Source organism: Staurois parvus, unplaced genomic scaffold (genome assembly GCF_062004578.1).
Source record: "Staurois parvus isolate SC_StPar_1 unplaced genomic scaffold, SC_StPar_1.0 ptg000704l, whole genome shotgun sequence".
Classification (NCBI taxonomy): Eukaryota; Metazoa; Chordata; class Amphibia; order Anura; family Ranidae; genus Staurois; species Staurois parvus.
In genome coordinates, this window is record NW_028318500.1 from 782,327 (window position 1) to 807,481 (window position 25,155).

General features: G+C 42.9%; 1 protein-coding gene across 3 annotated transcripts in view; it reads left to right on the forward strand.

Moving 5' to 3' along the window:
- Positions 1-25,155, forward strand: part of CLTCL1 (clathrin heavy chain like 1) — a 189,447-nt gene that overhangs the window by 119,468 nt on the left and 44,824 nt on the right. For all 3 annotated transcript variants that reach the window (XR_016306292.1, XM_089653178.1, XM_089653177.1), the window contains exons 7-14: positions 15,410-15,607; positions 15,694-15,894; positions 15,976-16,128; positions 16,227-16,349; positions 18,328-18,465; positions 19,253-19,417; positions 20,018-20,198; positions 24,688-24,851. Coding sequence is in view for 2 of the 3 variants with exons in the window: in XM_089653178.1 (XP_089509304.1) it covers positions 15,410-15,607; positions 15,694-15,894; positions 15,976-16,128; positions 16,227-16,349; positions 18,328-18,465; positions 19,253-19,417; positions 20,018-20,198; positions 24,688-24,851 (1,323 nt within the window). In the remaining variant the exon portion in view is untranslated. The remainder of the gene's footprint in view (positions 1-15,409; positions 15,608-15,693; positions 15,895-15,975; positions 16,129-16,226; positions 16,350-18,327; positions 18,466-19,252; positions 19,418-20,017; positions 20,199-24,687; positions 24,852-25,155) is intronic.

Consider the following 25,155-nt stretch of genomic DNA (forward strand, 5'->3'; position numbering starts at 1 on the left):
CCCTCTCTAAATTCTATTCTAACTACCCTGTAGTACACGAATCACAAAATGGCGGACTGCGGTCTGGATCCGGATCGAGCCAGTATCCCATTCGGGACCGTCTTGGTCATGCCATTTAGGAGTCAATCCCCCCCCTCCAAGCCTCCACTGCTGTCATTCTCAAGGTGGGGAGGAGAGCAAGAAGCAGGATGGTAATGGAGAGCGGGAGCTAGAGCTGCCAGGGTAATCTTTTTCATATTAACCGCTTCCTGTCCACCCTATAGCAGAAATACTGCTACAGGGCGGCACGGATGTGCATAATCACATATATATAAACGTGATTTTGCATTTCCGGGTAGTGGGACACGCTCTACCTGTGCCGCCATTCGCAGCCACGGCTGTCAATCACTGGGTCCAGACCGGTGATTACTCGCTGACACCCGGTGATTTCTGCCGATCTCCGATGGGCAAGACTGTTTTGTTTACTAACAGTTCTCCTCCCTATCAGATTGGGCACACTGCTTTGGATGGCTGTGCATAGCCATCAAAAGCAGTGTGCTTACAGTGAAGCACACTGACACAGCTTCCTAGTAAAACACTCCCAGCACACAGTTAACCCTTTGATCGCCCCTCATGTTAACCCCTTCCTGCCCAGTACCATTAGTACTGTCAGTGCTTTTTTTTTGATTTTTTTAGCACTGATCACTGTATTGGTGTCACTGGGGATGTCAGTGACACCAAGTCAGTTCTCCCCAGTGTCAGAATGTCCGCTGCAGTCCTGCTATAAGTCTCTGATCTCCGCCATTACTAGTAAAAAAGAAAAAAATTCCAGTATCTATACCACCATTTTAAAACGCTAAAAATTTCACGTAAACTATTTAATTTACATGTATTGGGTTTTTTTTAGCAAAGACATGTAGCAGAATACATTTTGGTGTAACTTTATGCCGACATTTGATTTGATTTCTTTAATTTTTTTTACTGGACATGTTTAATAGCAAAAAGTCAAAAATATTAATTTTATTTTTTTTTGATAGTGCAGAAAAATAAAAACTGCACAGGTGATCAAATGCCACCGAAAGAAAGCTCAATCTGTGGGGAAAAAAGGACGTAAATTTCATTTGGGTGCAGCGTTGCATGACTGCGCAATTGTCAGTTAAAATAACAAATCACCGTAACGCAAAAAATGGCTGTGGGGGGCTGATGTGAAGGGGACAGAGCACACTACTCTGAGGGGGCAGTGCTGTGGGGGGAGGGTGATGTGCAGGGAGGGCAGTGCTTTTGGGAAGTAATGTGAAGGGGGGACAGTGCTATGGGGGGTAGGGAGGGTGATGTGCAGGGGGACAGTACTGTGAGGGGGTGGTGTAAAGGGGGACAGTGCTGTGTTTTGAGTATGTGTGTGTGTGTGGGGGGGGGGATGTGAAGGGGTAGTGTTGTGGGGAGGTGATGTGAGGGTAGAAGACAGAAATGAGAAGGAGAAACTGTGATGTGACGTGGGGGGTGTTCTGGACATTAATACTGAAAATTATGTAGACCGTCAACTCCTATCCCTCATATTGATTAGTGTTTCCCAATGAATAACTACTGCAGTAGGGAGCAGACACAAAAAGCTACACTAAGCAACTTTCCAGATCACTGTTCTGTTTATTTGGCGCGTTTGCAGTTTCTTATACACATGATTACATAGGTATCACATTAATATTACAATTGTACTTTTATGATAATAAGGGGCGTTACATAGGCAGGCTAATTTCTAATCAGTACTTGAATGAATGCAAATGTAATGAAAACATTATTAGTGCCGTGTGCACAAGGACTGCAGTGTACAATACATAGGCAAAGCATTCAAAATAGAATACAATTTTATACAGAATTTACAAATTTCCTTTACAATCACCCCTCTTTTGATCAATATTTTACATTTTGATCACAGACCCACCTACTATTATGACCTTCAACCTGGAACCTCCTTACATTTAGACAGAACTAGTCCTGATCTAGGAGGCAAACTACACTGGGGAGAATCCAATAGCCGAGAGCAGCTATATCATCACAAAATTACCTTTTATTATGACTAAAACCCACATAAAAAAAACAAATGATTGATAAGAAATATTTACAGAGTAATTAGCTGTACAACTCAGATCCCTTGGCCAGGATGGCCTTGTAGCTTAATTGTGGACATACTGACTTACCAGCATAGTTAAACACAGACAATGCTACATAAAATGGAAGACATAAAAGACAATATGACTTTAGCATGGCTGAACTACTTTTCAAATTACATTAAATATACATATATCCCTTACTAATATATTTATTAAAGCATTGGAATAAATAGTACCCCAGACTGTGATTCCAAGAGGAAACCAGATCAAACAGATACTTTCATTTAGTCATTTTTGCTGTGTCTGGTGTGGATCCAGATGTCTTTTCCTTCACGTTTGGTAAACTGTACATGAACTAGAAGCTGTATTGTGTCTCCAACCATTATATATATATATACAGTGAGGAACAGAAGTATTTGAACACCCTGCGATTTTGCAAGTTCTCCCACTTAGAAATCATGGAGGGGTCTGAAATTCACATTGTAGGTGCATTCCCACTCTGAGAGACAGAATTTAAAAAAACAATTCAGGAAATCACATTGTATGATTTTTAAAGAATTTATTTGTCTTGCACTGCTGAACATAAGTATTTGAACACCTGAGAAAATCAGTGTTAATATTTGGTACAGACGCCTTTGTTTGCAATTACAGAGGTCAAACATTGACCAGGTTTGCACACACTGCAACAGGGATTTTGGCCCACTCCTCCACACAGATCTCCTCTAGATCTGTCAGGTTTCGGTGCTGTCGCTGAGCAACACGGAGTTTCAGCTCCCTCCAAAGATGTTCTATTGGATTTAGGTCTGGAGACTGGCTAGGCCACTCCAGAACCTTGATATGCTTCTTACGGAGCCACTCCTTGGTTATCCTGGCTGTGTGCTTCGGGTCGTTGTCATGTTGGAAGACCCAGCCACGACCCATCTTCAATGCTCTGACTAAGGGAAGGAGGTTGTTGCTCAAAATCTCAAAATAAATGGCCCCATTCATCCTCTCCTTAATACAGTGCAGCCATCCTGTCCCCTTCGCAGAAAAGCACTCCCAAAGCATGATGTTACCACCCCCATGCTTCACAGTAGGGATGGTGTTCTTGGGATGCAACTCATCCTTCTTTTTCCTCCAAACACGACGAGTGACGTTTAGAGCAAAAAGTTCTACTTTGGTCTCATCTGACCACATGACTTTCTCCCATGCCTCCTCTGAAGTTTGCCAGTGACCATCTGGATGATCCAGACGGACCTAGGCATGTGATGACTTGAGCAGGGGAACCTTCTGTGCAATGCATGATTTGAAACCATGACGGCGTAGTGTTCTACTGACAGTGACCTTTACAACTGTGGTCCCAGCTCTCTTCATGTCATTGACCAGCTCCTCCCTTGTAGTTCTGGGCTGATTCCTCACCTTTCTTATCAGTGATACCTCACGAGGTGAGATCTTGCATGGAGCCCCAGTCCGAGGGAGACTGACAGTCGTCTTTAGCCTCTTCCATTTTCTAACAATTGCTCCAACAGTTGGTCTATTTTCACCAAGCTGCTTGGCAATTGCCCGTGGCCCTTTCCAGCCTTGTGGAGGTCCACAATTTTGTCTCTGGTGTCTTTTGACAACTCTTTGGTCTTGCCCATGGTAGCAGTTGGCGTCTCACTGACTGTGCGGTGGACAGGTGTCTTTAAAGAGCTCAGACAGGTGCTGCTAAGTTAGATTAATGAGTGGAGTAGAGGTGAACTTTTTAAAGGCACAGTAACAGGTCTTTGAGAGCCAGAATTCTTGCTGTTTCTTAGGTGTTCAAATACTTATGTTCAGCAGTGCAAGACAAATAAATTCTTTAAAAATCATACAATGTGATTTCCTGAACTTTTTTTTTAAATTCTGTCTCTCAGAGTGGGAATGTACTTACAATGTGAATTTCAGACCCCTCCATGATTTCTAAGTGGGAGAACTTGCAAAATCGCAGGGTGTTCAAATACTTCTGTTCCTCACTGTATACACACACTGCTCGGATGGAAATGAAAATTATCAACCTGCAGAGGACTGAATTCAAAGACACCCTGAAAATCAAAGTGAAAAAATTATGCAGTAGGCTAGTCCATTTTGCTGAAATTCCAGTAGTTTCTATGGTCCCCACATGCTTGTATGCATAACTGACAACGTCAGGGCATGCTCCTAATGAGACGACGGACAGTGTCCTGGGGTATTTCCTCCCAGATTTGGACCAGGGAATCACTAAGCTCCTGGACAATCTGGGGTGGATCCTGGTGGCATCAGTAGTGTTCTATTGGATTTAGGTCAGGCGAGTGTAGGGGCAATTCAGTGGTATCCCTTCATCCTCCAGAAACTGCCTGCATACTCTCGCCACATGAGGTCGGGCATTGTCGTGCACCAGGAGGAACCCAGGGCCCACTGCACCAGCGTAAGGGTCCAAGGATTTCAATCCCATACCTAATTGCAGTCAGGGTGCCATTGTCAAGCCTGTAGAGGTCTTAAAGTCCCTCCATGGATATGTCTCCCCAGACGATCAGTGACTCACCACCAAAACGGTCATGCTGAATGATGTTACAGGCAGCATAACGTTCACGGCTTCTCCAGACCCTTTCACGTCTGTCACGTGCTCAGGGTGAACCTGTTCTCATCTGTGAAAAGCATATGGCTCTATGGTGCTGGGCAGTGAGCACAAGGCCCACTAGAGGGCATCAGGCCCTCAGGCCACCCTCATGAAGTCTGTTTCTGATTGTATGGTCAGAGACCTTCACACCAGTGGCCTCCTGGAGGTCATTTTGTAGGGCTCTAGCAATGCTCATCCTGTTCCACCTTGCTTAAAGGAACAGATGCTGGTCCTGCTGATGGGTTAAGGACCTTCTACGGCCCTGTCCAGCTCTCCTAAAGTATCTGGCTGTCTCCTGGAATCTCCTCTATGCTCTTGAGACTGTGCTGGGAGATACAGAAAACCTTCTGGCAATGGCACGTATTGATGTGCCATCCTGTAGGAGTTGGACTGCCTGTGCAAACATCTGTAGGGTCCAGGTATTGCTTCATAATACCAGTAGTGACACTGACCCTAGTCAAATGCAAAACTAGTGAAAAACAGTTAGAAAAGATGAGTAGGGAAAAAAATGTCAGTGGCCTCCACCTGTAAAACCATTCCTGTTTTGGGGGTTATCTCATTGTTGTCCATGTAGTGCACCTGTTGTTAATTTCATTAACCCCAAGCAGCTGAAACTGATTAACAACCCCCTCCGCTACTTAACTGACCAGATCAGTACAGTATCCCAGGAGTTTGACTTGATGCTATACTCTTTTAGGCAAGGTGTGTGTGTGTATATATATATATGTGTGTATGTGTGTGTATATGTGTATATATATATATATATATATATATATATATATATATATATACACACACAGTGGGACAAAAAAGTATTTAGTCAGCCACCAATTGTGCAAGTTCTCCCACTTAAAAAGCTGAGAGGCCTGTAATTGGCATCATAGGTAGACCAACTATGAGAGACAAAATGAGAAAAAGAATCAAGACAATCACATTGGCTGATTTGGAAAGAATTTATTTGCAAATTATGGTGGAAAATAAGTATTTGGTCACCTACAAACAAGCAAGATGTCTGACTCTCACAGACCTGTACCTTCTTCTTTAAGAGGCTCCTCTGTCCTGCACTCATTACCTGTATCAATGGCACCTGTTTGAACTTGTTATCAGTATAAAAGACACCTGTCCACAACCTCAAACAGTCACACTCCAAACTCCACTATGGTGAAGACGAAAGAGCTGTCGAAGGACACCAGAAACAAAATTGTAGATATATATATATATATATATATATATATATATATATAGTGAAGATGTCTTTTAACAGTCCACAAGTCACCTGGCTTTGGTTTATGAGATCCTTCCAAATTGTAATTATCTGGATCTTGGGGAGAAAATACATTAGTTTGTAAAAACTTTGAGAGATCGGCAATTCTCTCTGAGATCCAAGTGAAGGACTTCAGCTGCTGAGAAATATATAAGCAAGTGAGCAACACACTTCCATGCAAAATCTCAAAAGGAGAGTCTCCACATATCCCTTAAGGGGATTAAAAAATATGAAGACAATCAGGCCATACGTTTCCAGTTTCTGACATCCCCTTAGTTACTCTACTCTTTTTCACTACATTGTGGATGGTACAGGGTGTAAAATAAAACCTCAAAGCTTCTTGTAAGAACCCTTCCATAAAATGAGTTCCTCTGTAAGTGCAGAGCTCCAGAAGCTAGAGAGAATAAAAAACTACTTCTGATGACACTCTTTACTGTGGCCTTTGCAGTAGCAGTTGCCACTGGCCAAACTTGTGGCCATTCAGAAAACATGTCCAGGCAGACCAGTGCATACTCAAAAGATCCTGATTTGGGCATCCGGATATATCCTTTTGTATTCTCTGGAAGGGGTATTCAGTTTTTGGTAACTGGTAAAACAAGAAACACTATATTCAAAAACCCTGTAGTGAACCCTGGTGCTATCCCAGGCTCATTTACTAAAGCAGCCATAACTGCTTCTGACTGATGACATGGTCTATGTGTCAAGCTAAAGGGAAAAGAGTGGCTGGCAGACCTAAAAGATCACCTTTTTCCAAAGTCCTGTTTCATAGAAAGTTGTTCTTCTTGTTATGGGGTCCTCAAAGTTTAATTAGTGATCCCAGCTCTACCAGGCCAAAACTAGGGTGGAATCTGTGAGTTGCGCAGACCCAACAAGTGTCTGGGGCTGTAATGCAGCATGCTTAGTTTCCTGGTCTTCCAATGTGTGCGTTTTAATGCTAGTATAGCTACTTCAGCATGAAGCTGGAAGGCTGAAGACAGCCAATCAATTAACTTACCATGCTTTATTAGTTTACCTGCCTAAGTAAAAAAAACAAACAAAAAACTTCTAGCCCTTCAAATGGAACCAAAATCATGCGCCACCCCAAAAGCTCTCTAATTCTATACTATCTATATAAATGTATACTCTTTTAATAGCTCACAGGCTTTGCTAAAGCATGGAGCTGTGCTTCTTGAGCTGGTGAAGAAGGATCCAAAGACTCTGAATACAGACCGTCCTTCTGGGTGATAACTGCATATTCAGTATGGGTCTAGCTATCCTCGGTATAAAACCGGGATCAAATCTACAAAAAAAATCAAATATCTGGGTCTTCAAGGAGTGTCCTCACTGGGCTCACAGCAGCTGATTCCTACAACATCAATTTAAGACGTGTTTTTTTTCTTGGTCTCCAGCCTCCTCCAATATAGGCAATAAGGTGGCTGAGTTCAATGGCATGCCTTTTTCATTGTTATATTTTCTATATAAATATCAATACAAATTTCTATTTTGTGAACCTTGCATTTGACATATTTAATTGGCTGTTTGGTCAATTATTCAACTTTAATGGTCCCACATTTGATGCAGCAATTATTGCAAAGTAATGTCTGTATCTTTTGTCTAGTAGCACCTTGCATACAGCTACTGCTCTTATATTGCCATGTGAACCCGTCATTGCTGAGTCCAGCTTACATAAAATATATCTGAATGGCTTGTTTTTTCTTACCATGCTCTTTGTGTAAGAACTCCAGTTTCCATGTTCTAAAAAGATTACTTTTTCCTGGCAATATTATAATTTCTCTTTGTTTTCTCTGTTGTTAATTTTAGTTAAATAATAGAAGTCCCCAGTTTCTATCTTACATATTTTTGTTATGTTATGCAGAGATGTCCGTAAATCCTAAGTTTTCTTGAACTTACCACTGCACTTACAAGGAAAAGGGACACATCATCTCACAGTCCACACAATTTACTTTGGATTTCAAAAGTAAAAATAAATAAAAACAATAAGTACCAACAATCTGTATATGAAAGAACAGAAAATCATCAGCCAGATCGAAAAACTATTAAACAGTTGGCTGCAGGTGGTATCTACCCTAACAGAGTGCGTGGGCTTGGTGAGATGGGTCTGTAATTTTATTTATTACTCTCACATCATGAACTGCACTTCAAATTATTTTCAGACCTTTAGATTTAATTTTATTGAAAAAGTTCTTATGTATTCCGTCCATCTAGGCTCTGTTAAATATTAAGGAAGCTGCAATATAACCACCTCATGTTAATCTAAACTAATACCATATCCACCCTATTAGATTGTAAGCTCTTATGAGCAGGGCTCTCCTAATACTCTAGTTTTTTTTATTGTAAAAGTACCCTCTCCCTTTATATTGTAAAGCACTGCACAAACTGTTGGCGCTATATAAATCCTGTATAATAATTATATTAATAATTACAGATTTTTCCAATAACTTGTCCATTTCCAACTAAAGGTTGTCTAAACCAAATAAAATATTTCTATATAATTAATAAAATTAAGATCATATCAGAAATTATCAATATTACACCCTAATTTCAGTTACACAGATACATCCCCTTCAAGGAGGACGCTTTACCTCATTTCACTTTTTTTCCCGCTATCAAAGGATATTTAATTTGTGTTATTTTATACATACTATATGCACTTTTAAATTTAACTTTCATTTTACCATGATTACTGTGTTCACATTGTTTGTCAGATGAATTAAGCCGACACATATAATATGACTACGCGTTTTCATAACATTATGTGTCCTTGCCAGCTATCACTGATGTCTTGTCCCAGCTTCTTCTCATTGGAAAGAGGAAAGGAGGGGGTGGGGGAAATCTGCACTGACCTACAGGCCTTAAAACCCCAGCAGACCCATTCACACACATGCACAATCATCTCCCTAAAATCGCTTACATTTTTCTCATTTTTACACAACACATGCATATCATTCTGTTTCTTTTAACTCTTTTCAAAATGTTCCTGTTTAAATTAGTTTTCCTTATTTTGTTCTCTGACATCCCTTCATCCCAAGTACTGTAATCCCATACTCAACTTCAGCTCTTATGATGAGACGGGCAACCATAGTGCTCATCCCATCTTCCTTCTCTGACCACATATAAAGTATTCTGTTTGGGCCAGGGCCAAAAATTTTATTTCCATACAATTTGTCTCTCATTTCTCTGTTTTAGCTTTTCCCCATGTTTTAGAATTTACAAGTTGTGGTGCCTTACTCTCAATTATTTCCATAGCTTAACATCAAAATGTCCCCTTATGGCTGTTACATTGCTTGTCACACTTCATCCATCCTTCTCAAGTAGATAGCTGTTCCTCTAGCTGTTTAATCTGCATGATTCTTAGTCCCTGTGGACTTGGTAACCCTGTTACCCATTGTGGATCTCTGTCCACTTAACCATTTATCTAGGGGCTCAGAATAGGCATAACCGTACCTTCGGTTCTCTAGCACTCCTCTTGCGCTGGGAATTTTCTCAGGGTACCCTCTTACCTTTCATTCCCTTAAAACTTAATATAATGCCCATAATGCCTGGCCAGGCTTATTTTCTCTTCTCTACATGTGCCTATACCCTCTTGCATCTAGATCTATTACAGCAGATGTGTACTTCATATCACCTGTTAACCAGCACTATTCTTCCTTTTCTCATCTATAACACTCCAATGGACAGTAGACAGTGACAATATAACATATAACCACCAATCAATACAGTTCGATTAGAGGCGTAAAATAGGTACCCATTCTCCTGAAAATGCCTTGCCGATCAAGGAATTCCGATATCTCAAAATGTAAGCAAAGGGCTTACCTCAGCCTTCTGATTTTCAGAAATTCCCAGATTGTCTCAGGCTCCTCGTTTCAGGTTCTCCGGGTCACCTTTAAATCCCCTCCAAGGCAAAGTTTGCCATCTGTTTTGGACATTAATACTGAAAATTTTATAGATAGGCAACTCCTATCCTCATATTGATTAGAGGTTCCAAATTAATAACTACTGCAATAGGGAACAGTCACAAAAAGATACACTCAGCATCTTTCCACATCACTGTTCTGTTTATTCGGCAAGTTGGAAGTTTTTTATACACATGATTATGTAGGTATCACGTTAATGTTACAATTGTCCATTTATAGTAACAAGGGGCATTATATAGTTAAGCTAATTTCTAATCAGGACTTGAAGGAATGCAAGCCTAATGACACCACCTCCTGACGCCGGGCCTTCAGCGCCCCCTGACGCCGGGCCTTCAGCGCCCCCTGACGCCGGGCCTTCAGCGCCCCCTGACGCCGGGCCTTCAGCGCCCCCTGACGCCGGGCCTTCAGCGCCCCCTGACGCCGGGCCTTCAGCGCCCCCTGCCGCCGGGCCTTCAGCGCCCCCTGCCGCCGGGCCTTCAGCGCCCCCTGCCGCCGGGCCCTCAACGCCCCCTGTCGCCGGGCCCTCAACGCCTCCCGACGCCGGACCTCCAGTACCCCTGACGCCGGGCCCACATCGCCTCCTATCACCGCGTCCCACGGCTTGTCCAGCCGCCGCACCACTGTGCCCACCGACGCCATGCCACAACACCCGCGGATGCAGGCTTACAGCACCCACAGACTGCAACCAGCCAGCTGCAGCCCCAGCCGCCCACCACTCCTTCTCCCCTCCTACCATCGGTCACTGATGAACTCCGACATGGCATAACGGACTCTCCCCATCCTCATGCCCTGACCGAAACCTCCCTCCTCTCCGACCCGATCAGAATTCTGCCCACCCTAGCATGCCACCTGCACTCCTCCTCGTTCTCCTCTCCTCCATCCCCAAACGTGCCTCCCTCTACCCCCCTACTCCCCCAAAACACCTCTACATCGCACCCTCACTTCTTCCCTCCCCCATCTACGGCTCTCACCACCTCCTCCTATTACTCCACTCCCCCGCCGACCCACAAGCCACCACCAACCGACCCACGCGCTCCTGCACCTCCTGTTCCCATCATACCCTCCTCACCCTCCTCCTTCTCCTAACCGCCGGTGACATCTCCCCAAACCCTGGCCCTCCATCTCCCCACTCCCCCACCCGGCACCCCCCTACTCACGCCAACCACCGCAACCCCCTCAATCTCATATCTGTCCCCCTCCTCCCCACATCCATCCCTCCCCTCTCAGTTGCACTCCTGAACGCCCGTTCGGTTTGCAACAAGCTCACCGCCATCCATGACCTCTTTGTCTCCCACTCCCTCAACCTTCTACCGGTTACTGAAACCTGGATCCAAGCCACTAACTCCACCTCCACTGCTGCCCTCTCCTATGGAGACCTCGTCTGGACCCATTCAACCAGACTGAGCGGAGGCGGAGGGGTCGGTATGCTCCTACCCTATCCCCTCACAGCTCCTCCAGTCACCCCCCCCTCCATCATTCGCTCCCTCACCCACATCTTCAATCTCTCCCTCTCCACCGGCACCTTCCCCTCCCCTCCAAAGCACGCACACATCACCCCCATACTCAAAAAACCCTCCCTTGACCCCACTAACCTTAACAACCTTAGACCCATCTCCTTGTTGCCCTTCACTTCCAAGCTCCTTGAGCGCCTGGTCTACAATCGCCTAAGCGCCCACCTCACTGATAACAACCTCCTTGACCCCCTACAGTCTGGCTTCTGCCCCCTACACTCCACCGAAACCGCCCTACTTAAAATCACCAATGACTTGCTAACTGCCAAAGCCAATGGCTACTATTCTATCCTCCTGCTCCTCGACCTCTCCGCGGCCTTCGACACTGTTGACCACCCTCTCCTCCTTGCCAAACTGCACTCCCTTGGCATCAAGGATGCTGCTCTCTCCTGGTTCACCTCTTACCTTTCCCAACGCTCCTTCAGCGTCACCTACAGCACTGCCACCTCCCCCTCCCTCCCCCTCTCTGTCAGAGTCCCTCAAGGCTCTGTCCTTGGGCCCCTCCTCTTCTCCATCTATACCTCCTCCCTTGGCAAACTTATTCACTCCCACGGCTTCAATTACCACCTCTATGCCGACACCCAAATTTACCTCTCCACCCCCCACCTCACCCCTTCACTCTCTGCCTGCATCGCCCACCTCCTAAACGACATATCAGACTGGATGTCGCTCCATTTCCTCAAACTTAACCTATCCAAAACCGAGCTCCTGGTCTTCCCCCCACCCCGTGCCCCCCCCCCCCCATCCTCTCCATCACTACTAACAATGCCACCATCTCTCCCACCCCACACGCCAAAGTCCTGGGTGTCACCCTGGACTCCCACCTCTCCTTCCTACATCCAACTGCTATCTACAGTTGTGGCCAAAATTATTCAACCCCCACTGAAATTGAGTGTTTTGGCCAGTTTGACATTGCTTTTGATCATTCAGTCATCTTGCTTACATTTACATTAAAGAGGCACTTGTAGGTCAGACAAATATAACATAACAGTTATAATGAAATAACCACAAATGTCTTTTCTGTGCTCACAGCATTATCAGTTTTATTCAACCCCCAAGTGACATTCAATCTTAGTACTTAGTACAGCATCCTTTTACAGTTATAACAGCTTTTAAACGTGAAGCATAGCTTGACACAAGTGTCTTGCAGCGATCTACGGGTATCTTCGCCCATTCTTCATGGGCAAAGGCCTCCAGTTCAGTCACATTCTTAGGCTTGCGCACTGCAACTGCTTTCTTTAAGTCCCACCAGAGGTTCTCAATCGGATTTAAGTCTGGTGACTGCGATGGCCACTCCAAAATGTTCCAGCCTTTCCTCTGCAACCATGCTCTAGTGGACTTGGAGGTATGCTTGGGATCATTGTCCTGTTGAAAGGTCCAACGTCTCCCAAGCCTCAGGTGTGTGACGGACTGCATCACGTTTCCATCCAATATCTCCTGGTACTGAAGAGAATTCATGGTACCTTGCACACGCTGAAGCTTCCCTGTACCTGCAGAAGCAAAACAGCCCCAAAGCATGATTGACCCTCCACCATGCTTCACAGTAGGCAAGGTGTTCTTTTCATCATAGGCCTTGTTCTTCCTCCTCCAAACATAGCATTGATCCATGGGCCCAAACAGTTCTAATTTTGTTTCATCAGTCCACAGAACACTATCCCACAACTTTTGTGGTTTGTCCACATGGCTTTTGGCATACTGCAGTCGACTCTTCTTATTCTTTGGAGACAGCAAGGGGGTACGCCTGGGAGTTCTGGCACGGAGGCCTTCATTACGCAGTGTGCGTCTTATTGTCTGGGCTGAAACTTCTGTACCCACATCTGACAAATCTTTTCTCAGTTCCTCAGCAGTCACACGGGGACTTCTCTCCACTCTACGCTTCAGGTAGCGCACAGCAGTCGAAGTCAGCATCTTCTTTCTGCCACGACCAGGTAGCGTTTCAACAGTGCCCTTTGCCTTGAATTTGCGAATGATGCTTCCTAAGGTGTCTCTTGGTATGTTTAACATCTTTGCAATCTTCTTATAGCCATTGCCCTTCCTGTGAAGAGAAATCACCTCTTCTCTTGTCTTCCTGGACCATTCTCTTGCCTTCACCATGTTTGTAACCACACCAGTAAATGTCTAGAAGGAGCTGAGTATCACAGTCATTTTAAAGCTGCCTAATTGGTGCTTATTATGCTTGATTGCTGCTCGGTGACATCCACAGGTGTTTTCAATACCTGATGGAAAGCACCTGTATGAACCTCTGTTCTTCAGAGTGGTAGTCTTTAAGGGGTTGAATAATTGTGGCAATGAAGAAACCACATAAGAACCATTTACTACTGTATTACATAAACAATTGATGTCATTTTAGTTGCATTTGGGTAGTTACAACGTCCTTGTAGGATTTGATTCTGAATACAATTCCAAATGTACACTATAGTCCCTAAACCCCTTTACAGCATTGGGGGTTGAATAATTTTGGCCACAACTGTAGATCTTGCAGGGTCCACCTCCGCAACATCTCCAAGATACGCACATTCCCCACCCCAGACACCACCAAACAACTCGTACACTCCCTCATCTCACGCCTGGACTACTGCAACTCCCTTCTCACTGGCCTACCCAAACGAATGCTATCCCCACTCCAGTCGATCCTAAACTCAGCGGCCAGACTCATCCACCTCACCAAGCGCTCCACATCTGCCTCCCCCCTCTGCCAATCCCTTCATTGGCTCCCGATTGCCCAGCGCATCAAGTTCAAGCTGCTAACCCTGACCTGAAGGCCATTCACAGTGCCGCGCTGAACTACATAACTGACCTGATACCCAGATACCACCCTACCCGTGCCCTCCGCTCCTCACAGGACCTCCTGCTCTCTAGCTCCCTGGTCTCCTCCTCCCACGCCCAATTGCAGGACTTCTCCAGGACTTCCCCCATCCTCTGGAACTCCCTACCCCAATCCATCAGACTGTCACCTACCCTCCTCACCTTCAGGCACACCCTGAAAACCCTCCTCTTCAGGGAAGCCTACCCCAACCTCACCTAACACCCGACCTCACCTAACAACTAACCTCCTCCACTCCACCCACCACTCCATCCCCCACAGCCATCTCCTCCTGTACCACATTCCCCTCCCTCCTAGATTGTAAGCTCGAAAGAGCAGGGCCCTCAAACCCCCCGTGTAGTGTATTGTTACTGTCTTGTCTCATGTTATGTCCCCCTTGCTACTGTACAGTGCTGAGCATACCCTTTGGCGCTATATAAATACTGTATAATAATAATAATGAAAACATTTAGTGCCGTGTAAGGACTGCAGTGTACAATACATAGGCAATGCATACAAAATGGCATACAATTTTATACAGAATTTACAAATTTCCTTTTACAGGGACAGTGATGTGCGGGGGACTGAGGACACTGATGTAAGAACTTGATTGTGATATAAGGGAGGCTGTGATGTGAAGGATCTAAATCATCACACAAACATGCGATTCAGACCTCTGCTGGAAAAATTTTTTACTAATTGGACTTCCATTAATTTTAATTCACTGCTGTAGAAGGAAGATTCTTATACTTGCCTAATCTGAGTGTGCTCAAGTCTGGTCATGTGATCAGCTCCCAGTGGCAGCTTTAGGGGAGAGGAGGGATAGCCAACTGTAGATGCCTTATAGTAAGCGAACGGGTGACATCACCGCACAGGCATTCCAGCCATTGTTTGTGATATCTCCTCTCCCCTGAAGCTGAACACTGGTGGGGTTGTGGGACCGGAAGGGAGCACCCTCATAATAGGTAAGTGTATGTAAGTATCTTCCTTTTACAGGGAAGTTAGAATAAGATTTAGAAGGGGAGCTGGAGCAAATTTAAGCATACATGGCAATAGCCTGGAATTCCACTTAACAAAAAAAAAGTGTTCTTTTTTTTTTTTTTTTTTATTTCTGAAGCTTGAAGAAACAACATAACTATGACAATTTTAAGAGATCTGTTTGCGGGGTGGTGTTAGGTTTTTATTGGCATAATAAAACTTTTAAGTGTAGACTGAATTTTGTTTTCTTTTGCAGGTGCTTTCAGTTTGTGTAGAAGAAGACAACATTGTGAATTATGCTACAAACGTTTTGCAGAATTCAGATTTGGGACTACGAATGGCTATCCGAAGCAATTTAGCAGGAGCTGAAGAGCTTTTTGCTCGAAAGTTTAATACCTTGTTTGCTCAGGGGAATTACTCTGAAGCTGCCAAAGTAGCTGCATCTGCTCCAAAGGTATCCCAGCTAAAGGTTCATCACCAGACACTAGATAATGTTAAAATGTATCCCTTTATAACATATGGCATTTTTGGTCTCTTCAGGGAATTCTTCGCACAGCTGACACCATCAGGAAGTTTCAGACTGTACCAGCTCAGCCTGGACAAGCATCACCTCTGCTACAGTACTTTGGGATTTTACTAGATCAGGGTCAGTTAAACAAGCTAGAATCATTAGAACTTTGCAGGCCGGTCCTGCAACAAGGACGCAAGCAACTTTTGGAGAAGTGGTTAAAAGAAGATAAGGTAAGAGCCGTACCACAATTACTAGCAGTTCAATCAATGATATTTGAGCCATTCTGACTTGTTTTACTTGTGTTTATTCAGCTTGAGTGCTCTGAGGAGCTGGGCGACTTGGTAAAGGCAGTGGACCCAACTCTTGCGCTTAGTGTTTACCTGCGTGCTAGTGTGCCAAACAAAGTGATCCAATGCTTTGCAGAGACTGGCCAATTCCAGAAAATAGTTCTTTATGCCAAAAAAGTAAGTCTTACCCCATTGCTTTTAAATTTCCTCTGGATTCATTTTTTTTTATTTTTTTATCGCGACTGAAGCTTTTTTTCCTCTTTTTGTTTCACTAGGTGGGATACACCCCAGATTGGATCTTCTTGCTTCGAAGTGTCATGAGGATCAGCCCTGATCAGGGACTACAATTTTCCCAGATGCTTGTACAAGATGAGGAACCGCTTGCTAACATTAACCAGGTAAAAGATACCCAGAGGCTTCTGTGATAATTGCAGGCCTAAATGACTTGGCTTATCACAAAGTTTATTTCATAACAAGAACAATTTAACATTACTTGAAGACATACTTTGTAGATAGCCTGGATCTTGGAGAAAGGCTTGAATGATCATATCCAGATGTCGCTGTTATGGATTTTTTTTCCTCCTATTTTTACTTTTAATTGTTCAATTATACACCCACCTATCAATAATTAAACTGTAATTATGTCTTTTCCGTAGAGTCTTGTATAATCCAATTACAGGTCATGAGCCTACACAATGTAATTATGCGTCAGTGTTCTGTGTATAATCACATCAGTAAAGGACTTGCAACTGGTTTTACTGCAGAGGTTACTATTCTGTATTTGATATCTACAGTTTATCAAAGTATAAAATGCAAAAAACACTATTGGGAAGGATATACCAGTCATTTGATCCAAAGGTAAAATCTGTTGCTATTATTTTGTTTGGTGTTGTAAGTGCAGCTACAACAGCAGGCACATTGTTTATATCCATTTATTAATCATGCATTCTGGGATCTTAGTCTTAGACAGATGGGTTTTGCAGCTACCTGCAGGTGATTAGAAACTAGCAGACAAAAGCTGTAAGGACAACCCCAGTCTCTCCCATTCCCAGAAACCCTCAGGTTTTTTTTACTGGTGTCCCTAGGTGTATGGGCATCTTACAGTATCTTTATGCTCTGTGAGAATCAAACTTCATTCTTTTATTTTTAACTACCCTTTTACATGACAATTTTTTTTATCAAGCCTGCAGCTGCTCATAGTCACTGTGGCTTTTATCTATCAGCTTTGTGAATCAGTTGACTTATCAGGTGCATCTTGGGGGACCATATCCAGAGTCCTCCTGGAAGAAACCGAAGGGTGTTATACAGGTCCAGGACCGTGACACTTCCACATGTGGTGATCCTGTCCTTGAGGACCACCTTGACGGTATGTCTACTGGGAAGGCAAAAAGGTAGAGGGGACTTGTCCCTACCCTTCTAACTGCAGAGACCACAAGACACTGATAAGTTATGGCTCTGTCTCTTGATGTAAGCAACACGGTACCAGGCTGCGCCATTTTCGGGTTACAGACTTTTGTAGGATATGGCCACTTTCCTTTTGGCACCATGTTTTCTGCCTGGTCGCTGCTGTGTGGGTCTGCGGACACCTTCTGTACATGCACAGCCTTGAATGCACCAAGATTAGCTGCACTGAGGCATGACATTTTTTGTGTTTTGACTCGCATCCCTGCCACAGAAAAGTACTCCACTCCCTGCCCTCTCCTGGCTATTGCATAGCAATCCTTGGATGTTTTTGAGTTCCCTCTGCCTATAGTTGCTTCTCATAAAAGCATTTCCTCCTCCTGCTCCACAGCAAATGTAGTGAGTAACCCTTTGGGGTGGTCTTTCTTTCACCTCAGCGGTGGATCAGAGGTGCAGGGAGAAAATAGCAGTGGCCCTTGCGAGCTCACACACCACTAACAGCTTGGGGTAGGGGTAGAAGTCAGAGAAGCAGAGGAAGATGAATTCTCAGCCTCTATATCAGCTTTTATGGAAAGGCTATCTGCCCTTTTTAGAGGCTTCAGGTTATAGAGCCACAAGTAACTCCTCCGGAGTTCATCTCTATTTTTTTTTTTTGGTGGCTTCGATTCTTCTTGAAGATGAAGAGGGCAACTCACCTGACTGCTGAGACTTCTAAAGAACAGTATCTCTGTCTTTACTGATGCAGTATACCCCTGTCATGTCATGAGTCAGCCTGTATCGCTCTAGGCGAATGCTACCAGTCTTTGTTCCTTAAAAATGCCTAGATTTGTTGTGCCCCTCAACACTTTGCTCAGCAGCAGTCTATTTCAGGGGCACCACTCCAACCTTTTCATTGTCCACCAAGCAAACAAAGAGCCCCATTATAAATTTCCCAAAGGCAGATTCATGTATAATTTGCTGTTTTCTTGTTTCCAGATCGTTGATGTGTTTATGGAAAACAGTCTCATTCAGCAGTGTACTTCATTTCTGCTAGATGCACTGAAGAACAATAGGCCAGCTGAAAGTCACCTACAGACTCGCCTCTTAGAGATGAACTTGATCCATGCTCCACAGGTGCTTATCTTCTTATTTGTTTATCATACATTAAGCCTAATACTCATATGGATTCCATTTTCAATAAATTTATAATGTCTTTTCCAAAGTGTTTTATGAGTTAATTCTGTGAAATAATAGAAGATGACCATGCTGATTGATCTTTTTAACATTTGTGTGTCTCTATCAAATGTTCACTTATTATGATAGGACACACATTGCCCAGCTGCTGATCTTCTTATTTGTTTGTCATACATAAGCCTAAGACTTCATGCACACAGACTGTTTTGAAAAGGCTCCTCCTCTTGGCAGCAGTGTTTTGGCAGAAAAAATGCCTGACTCTTGGAAAAGTTGTCTACTGCTTTTACAAGCATTTTGGCGCATTTATATGCTGCAAGCACTTAGGCAATAATAATTTAATTGGCCAGAATAATAATTTACTCTAGCCATTGAAATGAATTAACACTCAAGCGCTAAACGTGCCTAGCGTTAATTCGCGTTTAGGTGCGTTTACACGTGTCAGGCATTTTTTTTTTGCCAAAACACTACTGCTCCTCGACGCACTGGCCCTGGGTTGGTTTTCCTGCTGGTAAACGCCCCTGCCACTAAAAGCTTCTAAAAGTCTATGTGCTCATAGACACATAGGATAACATGGAGGGGAGTTTGGAAGCAGTAAAAAAAAAAAAAAAACTGATATGGTTTAAATTTTAAATTAATGTATAATGTCTTTCCCAAAGTGTTTTATAGGTTAATTCTGCTGTTGAGGTTGATTTTTTATTTTATTTTTTTTTCTGTTTATCATTCTAAGGTTGCAGATGCTATCCTTGGGAATCAGATGTTCACACATTATGATAGGGCACACATTGCCCAGCTGTGTGAGAAGGCTGGATTGCTACAGAGAGCTTTGGAGCATTACACTGACTTGTATGATATCAAGCGAGCTGTGGTACACACGCACCTTCTAAACCCAGAGGTGAGCTGTTATAAGATGGTTATAATGATTCAACAGGAATATAAGACATGTCCTCACTGCAGGCTCACTCTGATAAACTGATCTTGGAATGGATGTGAACAGAGAAGGGAGTTGATCATCTGAAATGGGTTTTGACAATCGCCCTTGTTCCCCTGAGATAACATTAACATGAGAGGTTGCATGTTTTGTCACAATCGCGTGACATATTTACTGATCACTGTCTGTGGGTTGTTTCAGTAAACCTGTGTAATGCTGCTCTTATACTGATGTATTTAATCACATATTTTGAAACTGAGGAGGATTGTTGCGTCGTCCTACTGAATTTGATAATAATGTTATGCCTTTGAGAAGTAGCAGATAGCCTCAACTAAGGATTCTCAGGGAACTAGTGAATTTGTGTTGCCCCTGAGTGAAGGATGCTAGGTAGGACAAGAAGAGTGTGGATGTTAAGCTATCTTGTTTAGACATAGTTCATATTCAACATATTCAGCTGCCAGCTATTGTTTAAAATACCTCTACCTAGGTTAACACAGTCACCAGGAGTTAGTATATTTCTTGTGTCTTTTACCAGGAATTTCTTTTTTCTTTTTTTAAAATTAGTGGTTAGTGAACTTCTTTGGCTCGTTGTCAGTGGAGGACTCCGTAGAGTGTTTGCGAGCTATGCTGTCAGCCAATATCCGACAGAACCTTCAGCTCTGTGTCCAGGTGGCATCTAAGTACCATGAACAGCTGGGCACCCAGACTTTGGTTGAACTCTTTGAATCCTTCAAGAGTTATGAAGGTATGTTCATATGATCATATACTGTTATAGTTGTATTAGAGGCATAAAGCCCCACCAGGTTCTGACTCTGTACCATGTCTAAAAATGCATACAAACCTAAAGCTACACATTATAATCTGATCATAAAATCTCTGTACAATTAGCTTTAGTTTTACCATATCAATGTAATATGAGAACCTACCTCAACTATCCAATCAATCTGTATCCTGTCAAGGTAGCCCCTGCACTATATAGTTATTGGTAGATCTAAAGGAGATTATATTGTCTGTAAATAGAGACAAGTAGAGAACCCTAAGCCTGTGAAGGTAAACTACCTCTGTATGCTTCGATGTGTGGAAGTTCATGAAAAACCTAGCCTTAGAGATGTAGAACAGCTGCTACTCCCAACTGTCTGAAAATGTCAGTGATGATTTTGTCACTTCCAGGGAAGCAGCTAATCAAGCATGATAAGTGCTTGATTAGCTGCGTTGGAGGGAAGAGGAAACACTTGAGGGTCTAAACTTCCTCTGATGTTTCCATAAAGAGTACCTGTCAGCTGCCCAAAGCTATCACATAGGGTGCTTGTTGCCCCCCTTATGATAGCAATAAAGTCAAATGAAAAAATTTGTATATGTCAACATGGAATGCACCACACAAGGTTACCTGCAGACATTGAAGTGAGAGAGATAATTCTAGGGCCATCATTTATGAAAACTCTACACTATTCACTTGTAAAGGCTTTAAAACATCACCTAAAATATTTTTAGGTATTCTAGTTTGGTACCATTTCACACGCACAACAGTGCACACAAAATTTTAATTCTTAACGTGTTTAGTATCCATTTACTCAACACAACATCATCTTATTATATTTGGTGTATGGTATGTTTGTGTGCACTAAATTTATTTTAGTGTATTCTTTCCTGACAATTTGCGATTAATAAATGGCTTTGCAGATATCATACAGCATAAAAAATTGCAACAGCTACCATTTTATTGAGTCATTTTCTAGCAAAAATGCTGATTTAACATTTGTGTGAAAAATTTGTCCCAGACAGCAAGTGGGGTAAAAAAAAGCTCCCAAACCCCCCCCAACATACATTTATAAAGTGCAGTGTAGTTTATACATGTGCATTGCACTCTGTTGGCCTCAGGAGTCTCTGTTAAACAAAGAGAACTCCATAGAGCTCTGCAGGTACTGCACTGCAGTCTGCATTTTATGAATGAGCCATAAAATGTGGTCCGTGAGGTAAAGCTTGTAGTGCTGAGTAACCTAGCTTAAGTATAAGGAGAGTGGATAGCATTACCAACTCTCTGCTGTCAGTTCCAATAGATGGGCATGAAAGCAACTCAATCTACATTTTTAGAAATGCAGGTGAGCAGTTGCAGCCTTTGTATTTCTCTCAGCATATTTGCATTGTTCTTTTTGTTTTGCCCTTACTGTGAAGTAATGCTTTACTAGGAGGTAATCATCAATTTGTTCCAGTGGTTATTTTAGGTTTAACCACTTGACCTCCAGAGCATTTACCCCCCTTAATGACCAGGCCTCTTTTTGCTACTCGGCGCTGCACTAATTCAACTGATAATTGCACGGTCATGCAATGCTGCACCTAAACGAAATTTACGTCCTTTTTTTTTCACACAAATAGAGCTTTCTTTCGGTGGTATTTGATCACCTGTGCGCTTTTTATTTTTCATGCTATAAACAAAAAAAGGCCAAACATTTTGAAGAAAAACAATATTTTTTACTTTCAGCTATAAAAAATATATAGTAAACTCAAAGTTGGTTATAAATTTAGGCCAAAATGTATTCTGCTACATGTTTGTGGTAAAAAAAAAAATCCCAATAAGTGTATATTGATTGCTTTGTGTGAAAGTTATAGCGTCTACAAACTATGGTATAGATACTGCAATTTAAGCAATTTTTTTGCTATACAGCGCTGCGCTAGTTTAACGGACAATTGCGCAGTCATGCAATACGGTACATAAATGAAATTTACATCCTTTTTTTTTCCCCCACAAATTGAGCTTTCTTTCGGTGGTATTTGATTGCCTGTGCAGTTTTTATTTTTTGCGCTATAAAAAAAAGGCTGACAATTTTGAGGAAGAAAAACAATATTTTGGACTTTTTGCTATAAAACTTGTCCAGTAAAAAAAAATTTAAAAATCAAATTTAGTCATAAATTTCTGCCAAAATGCATTCTGCGACATATCTTTGCTAAAAAAAAAACCCAATACGTGTAAATTAGTTGGTTTACGTGAAAGTTATAGCGTTTACAAATGGCGGGAAAGATACTGGGATTTTTAGTTTTTTTTTTTTATACTAATAATGGCGGCGATCAGTGACTTATGGCGGCGATCAGTGACTTATGGCGGCGATCAGTGACTTATGGCAGCAATCAGCGACTTATGGCAGGACTGTGGCGGACATTCTGACATTGGGGGGTACTGACTTGGGGTCACTGACAACCCCAGTGACACCAATACAGTGATCAGTGCAAAAAAAAAAACCACCAACACTGTACTAATGGCACTGGGGAGGAAGGGGTTAAGTTTATATTTCAGGGAAAGGGTTAACTGTGTGAGAGGAGTGTTTTACTAGGGGACGGGGGTGTGTACTGCAGGGAACACCGCTGATCGGAAGAGAGAAACTCTTCTGTCCCAATCAGCGTGTTCTGGAGCTGTCAGGGAACTGACAGAAAGCACAGCTACTGCAGCTGTGCTCTCTGTCAGCGATTGCCGCCGATCGCTGGGACATAGCCGGTAACGACCGGCTGTGACCCGGCGACTGACATCCGCGGCTGTGATCGGCGGGACAGGTAGGGCGGCGGCGCGCCTCGTGCATGCCCCCTACCTGTTTACAAAACACACGTTTTAAAACGTGCTTTTGCCCAGCCGTGCCGCCCTGCCGCCGTATTTATACAGTGGCTGGGCGGCATGTGGTTAATATGAATCACACAGGGGCATTATATTCACTCTGACTATGGTTACCCTTGTTGCTTTGTATTGCTTGTGTGTTTTTAATTCCTTCCTGAATAATGAGAGATTGTCAAGGAAGTAACTTGTGTAAAACTATTTAATAGCCATCTTAAAGCTGACTTCTAGAAAGTTATTAAAGACACTAATTAAAGCATGTCTGTAGTCAATAAATCATTAAATGTCTTTTGAAAAGCAAGCAGTTTAAGTATCTGAATTTTATCTGGAATCAACTTCTTGCTGTCCCTGCGCAGCAGAGCTCAGGCTCGAGAGGGAGAAGCAGCATGAGGCATCAGTTATCCTTCAGTGCTCATTCAGATAGATAGATAGATAGAGAGAGCGAGCCAAGTGACACCATACAGATGTTCTGGCCAGGATTTGAATCATGGACTCCAGTGCTGCAAGGTAGTCATTGTGTAGCCCCACAAACAACCTTATCTTTATTGTATAAACTATTAGTCCCATCGATTCAATCCGTAAGATTACCAAAGGCAGACACGCTTGAAGTCCAGCCTGTGTGACAACCAGGGCTGCCTCCATAGATACAGTGGAGAAAAAAGCCATAAACATGAAGAAACAGGGCATGTTTTATTTGCAGGATAACAGAAGTGGAAAAAAAATGTCTTAAGGACTGCCAGCCTGCAACACATTTGCATTTCTGGGGGTTTATATATGTTCAAATATATGCTAGAAACCTCTTTAATGATATGACAAACAACCATTCTTCTGCCTTTAAAAAGTAGTTGTCCCTACAGCATTAGGATATAACTAGTAGTGAAACTATTATTCTGAATTTGCATTGCTCTATATTTGAGGACATATTTTGTTGAACTCCTTTTGGCGATGAACCTGCTTATAATAAGTGTTCAACTCCTTTTGCTTTAGAGCAAAGTTAGTTTGATAAATATTAATGTGGTTGTAAACCCTTACATATACCCAGCGAAAGTGGCTAGCTTCAGGTGATAAGAGAGATGAAACAAATCTTCCTACGTAAGTTGTACCTGTCTGCTGTCTTCTCTTCACTACAGATGTTCAAAGTTTGGAATTTATACAGACTGTCTGAGCTTCTAGAAAGCAATGGGTGGGGAGCTGAAGTTAATTCTGCAGAGCTCAATGAGGAGAGCTGATTGGAGGGAAGGGACACACCCCTTTTCACCCAGCACACAGGACAGAGATGAGGCTGTCAATCACAGCCTGTGTGCTGAAGTTCCTTCCCCTGTCACCTCTTTTCTCTTGGTGTCAGAATAACCTGCCAAAAAGTGACTTATGCTGATAGCAGAGAAAGGGGGCAGCACAGAGAAATGACAGTGCCCTGGATTGAGATACACTATAGAGGGATATGCTATGTTCATATTTCATGTCTGAGGTTTACATTCACTTTAAAAAGATGTCCTTAAATACATTATTTGTTTCTTTATTAGATAAAATGCTGTTTGATTGCTGAGTGACAACTGACATTAGTTTGAAACTTCATATATTACTGTCCATAAGTGCCAATTGTGGAGATACTTGCAAATGTCCATTTTCTTTTTAGGGCTTTTCTACTTTCTGGGATCTATTGTCAATTTCAGTCAAGATCCTGATGTGCACTTCAAGTACATCCAGGCTGCCTGCAAGACTGGACAAATCAAGGAGGTTGAGCGGATATGTAGAGAAAGCAATTGCTACAATCCTGAACGTGTTAAAAACTTCTTGAAGGTACATCCACCTCTGAGTTCACTTCCTTCTGCACAATCAAAGTATTATTCATACATACTGTAAAACCATAGTTGCCAGAAACGTGTTGGGTAAAGGTGCATTTGCAGTCATCTATATTTTTGTTACCAAAGATTTCACAATGTATTACTACAGATGCCCAACTGATACATACAAGTATAAGTGTGTGTGACTGTCAGCAGTGTGTAGAAATGGATTGGTAACCTAACATCTTCATTACTTGTCTTGGAACAGCTTTACAACCATATCCTGTCAAGTTGCTTTCATAGAATCTATTTTGGCATGT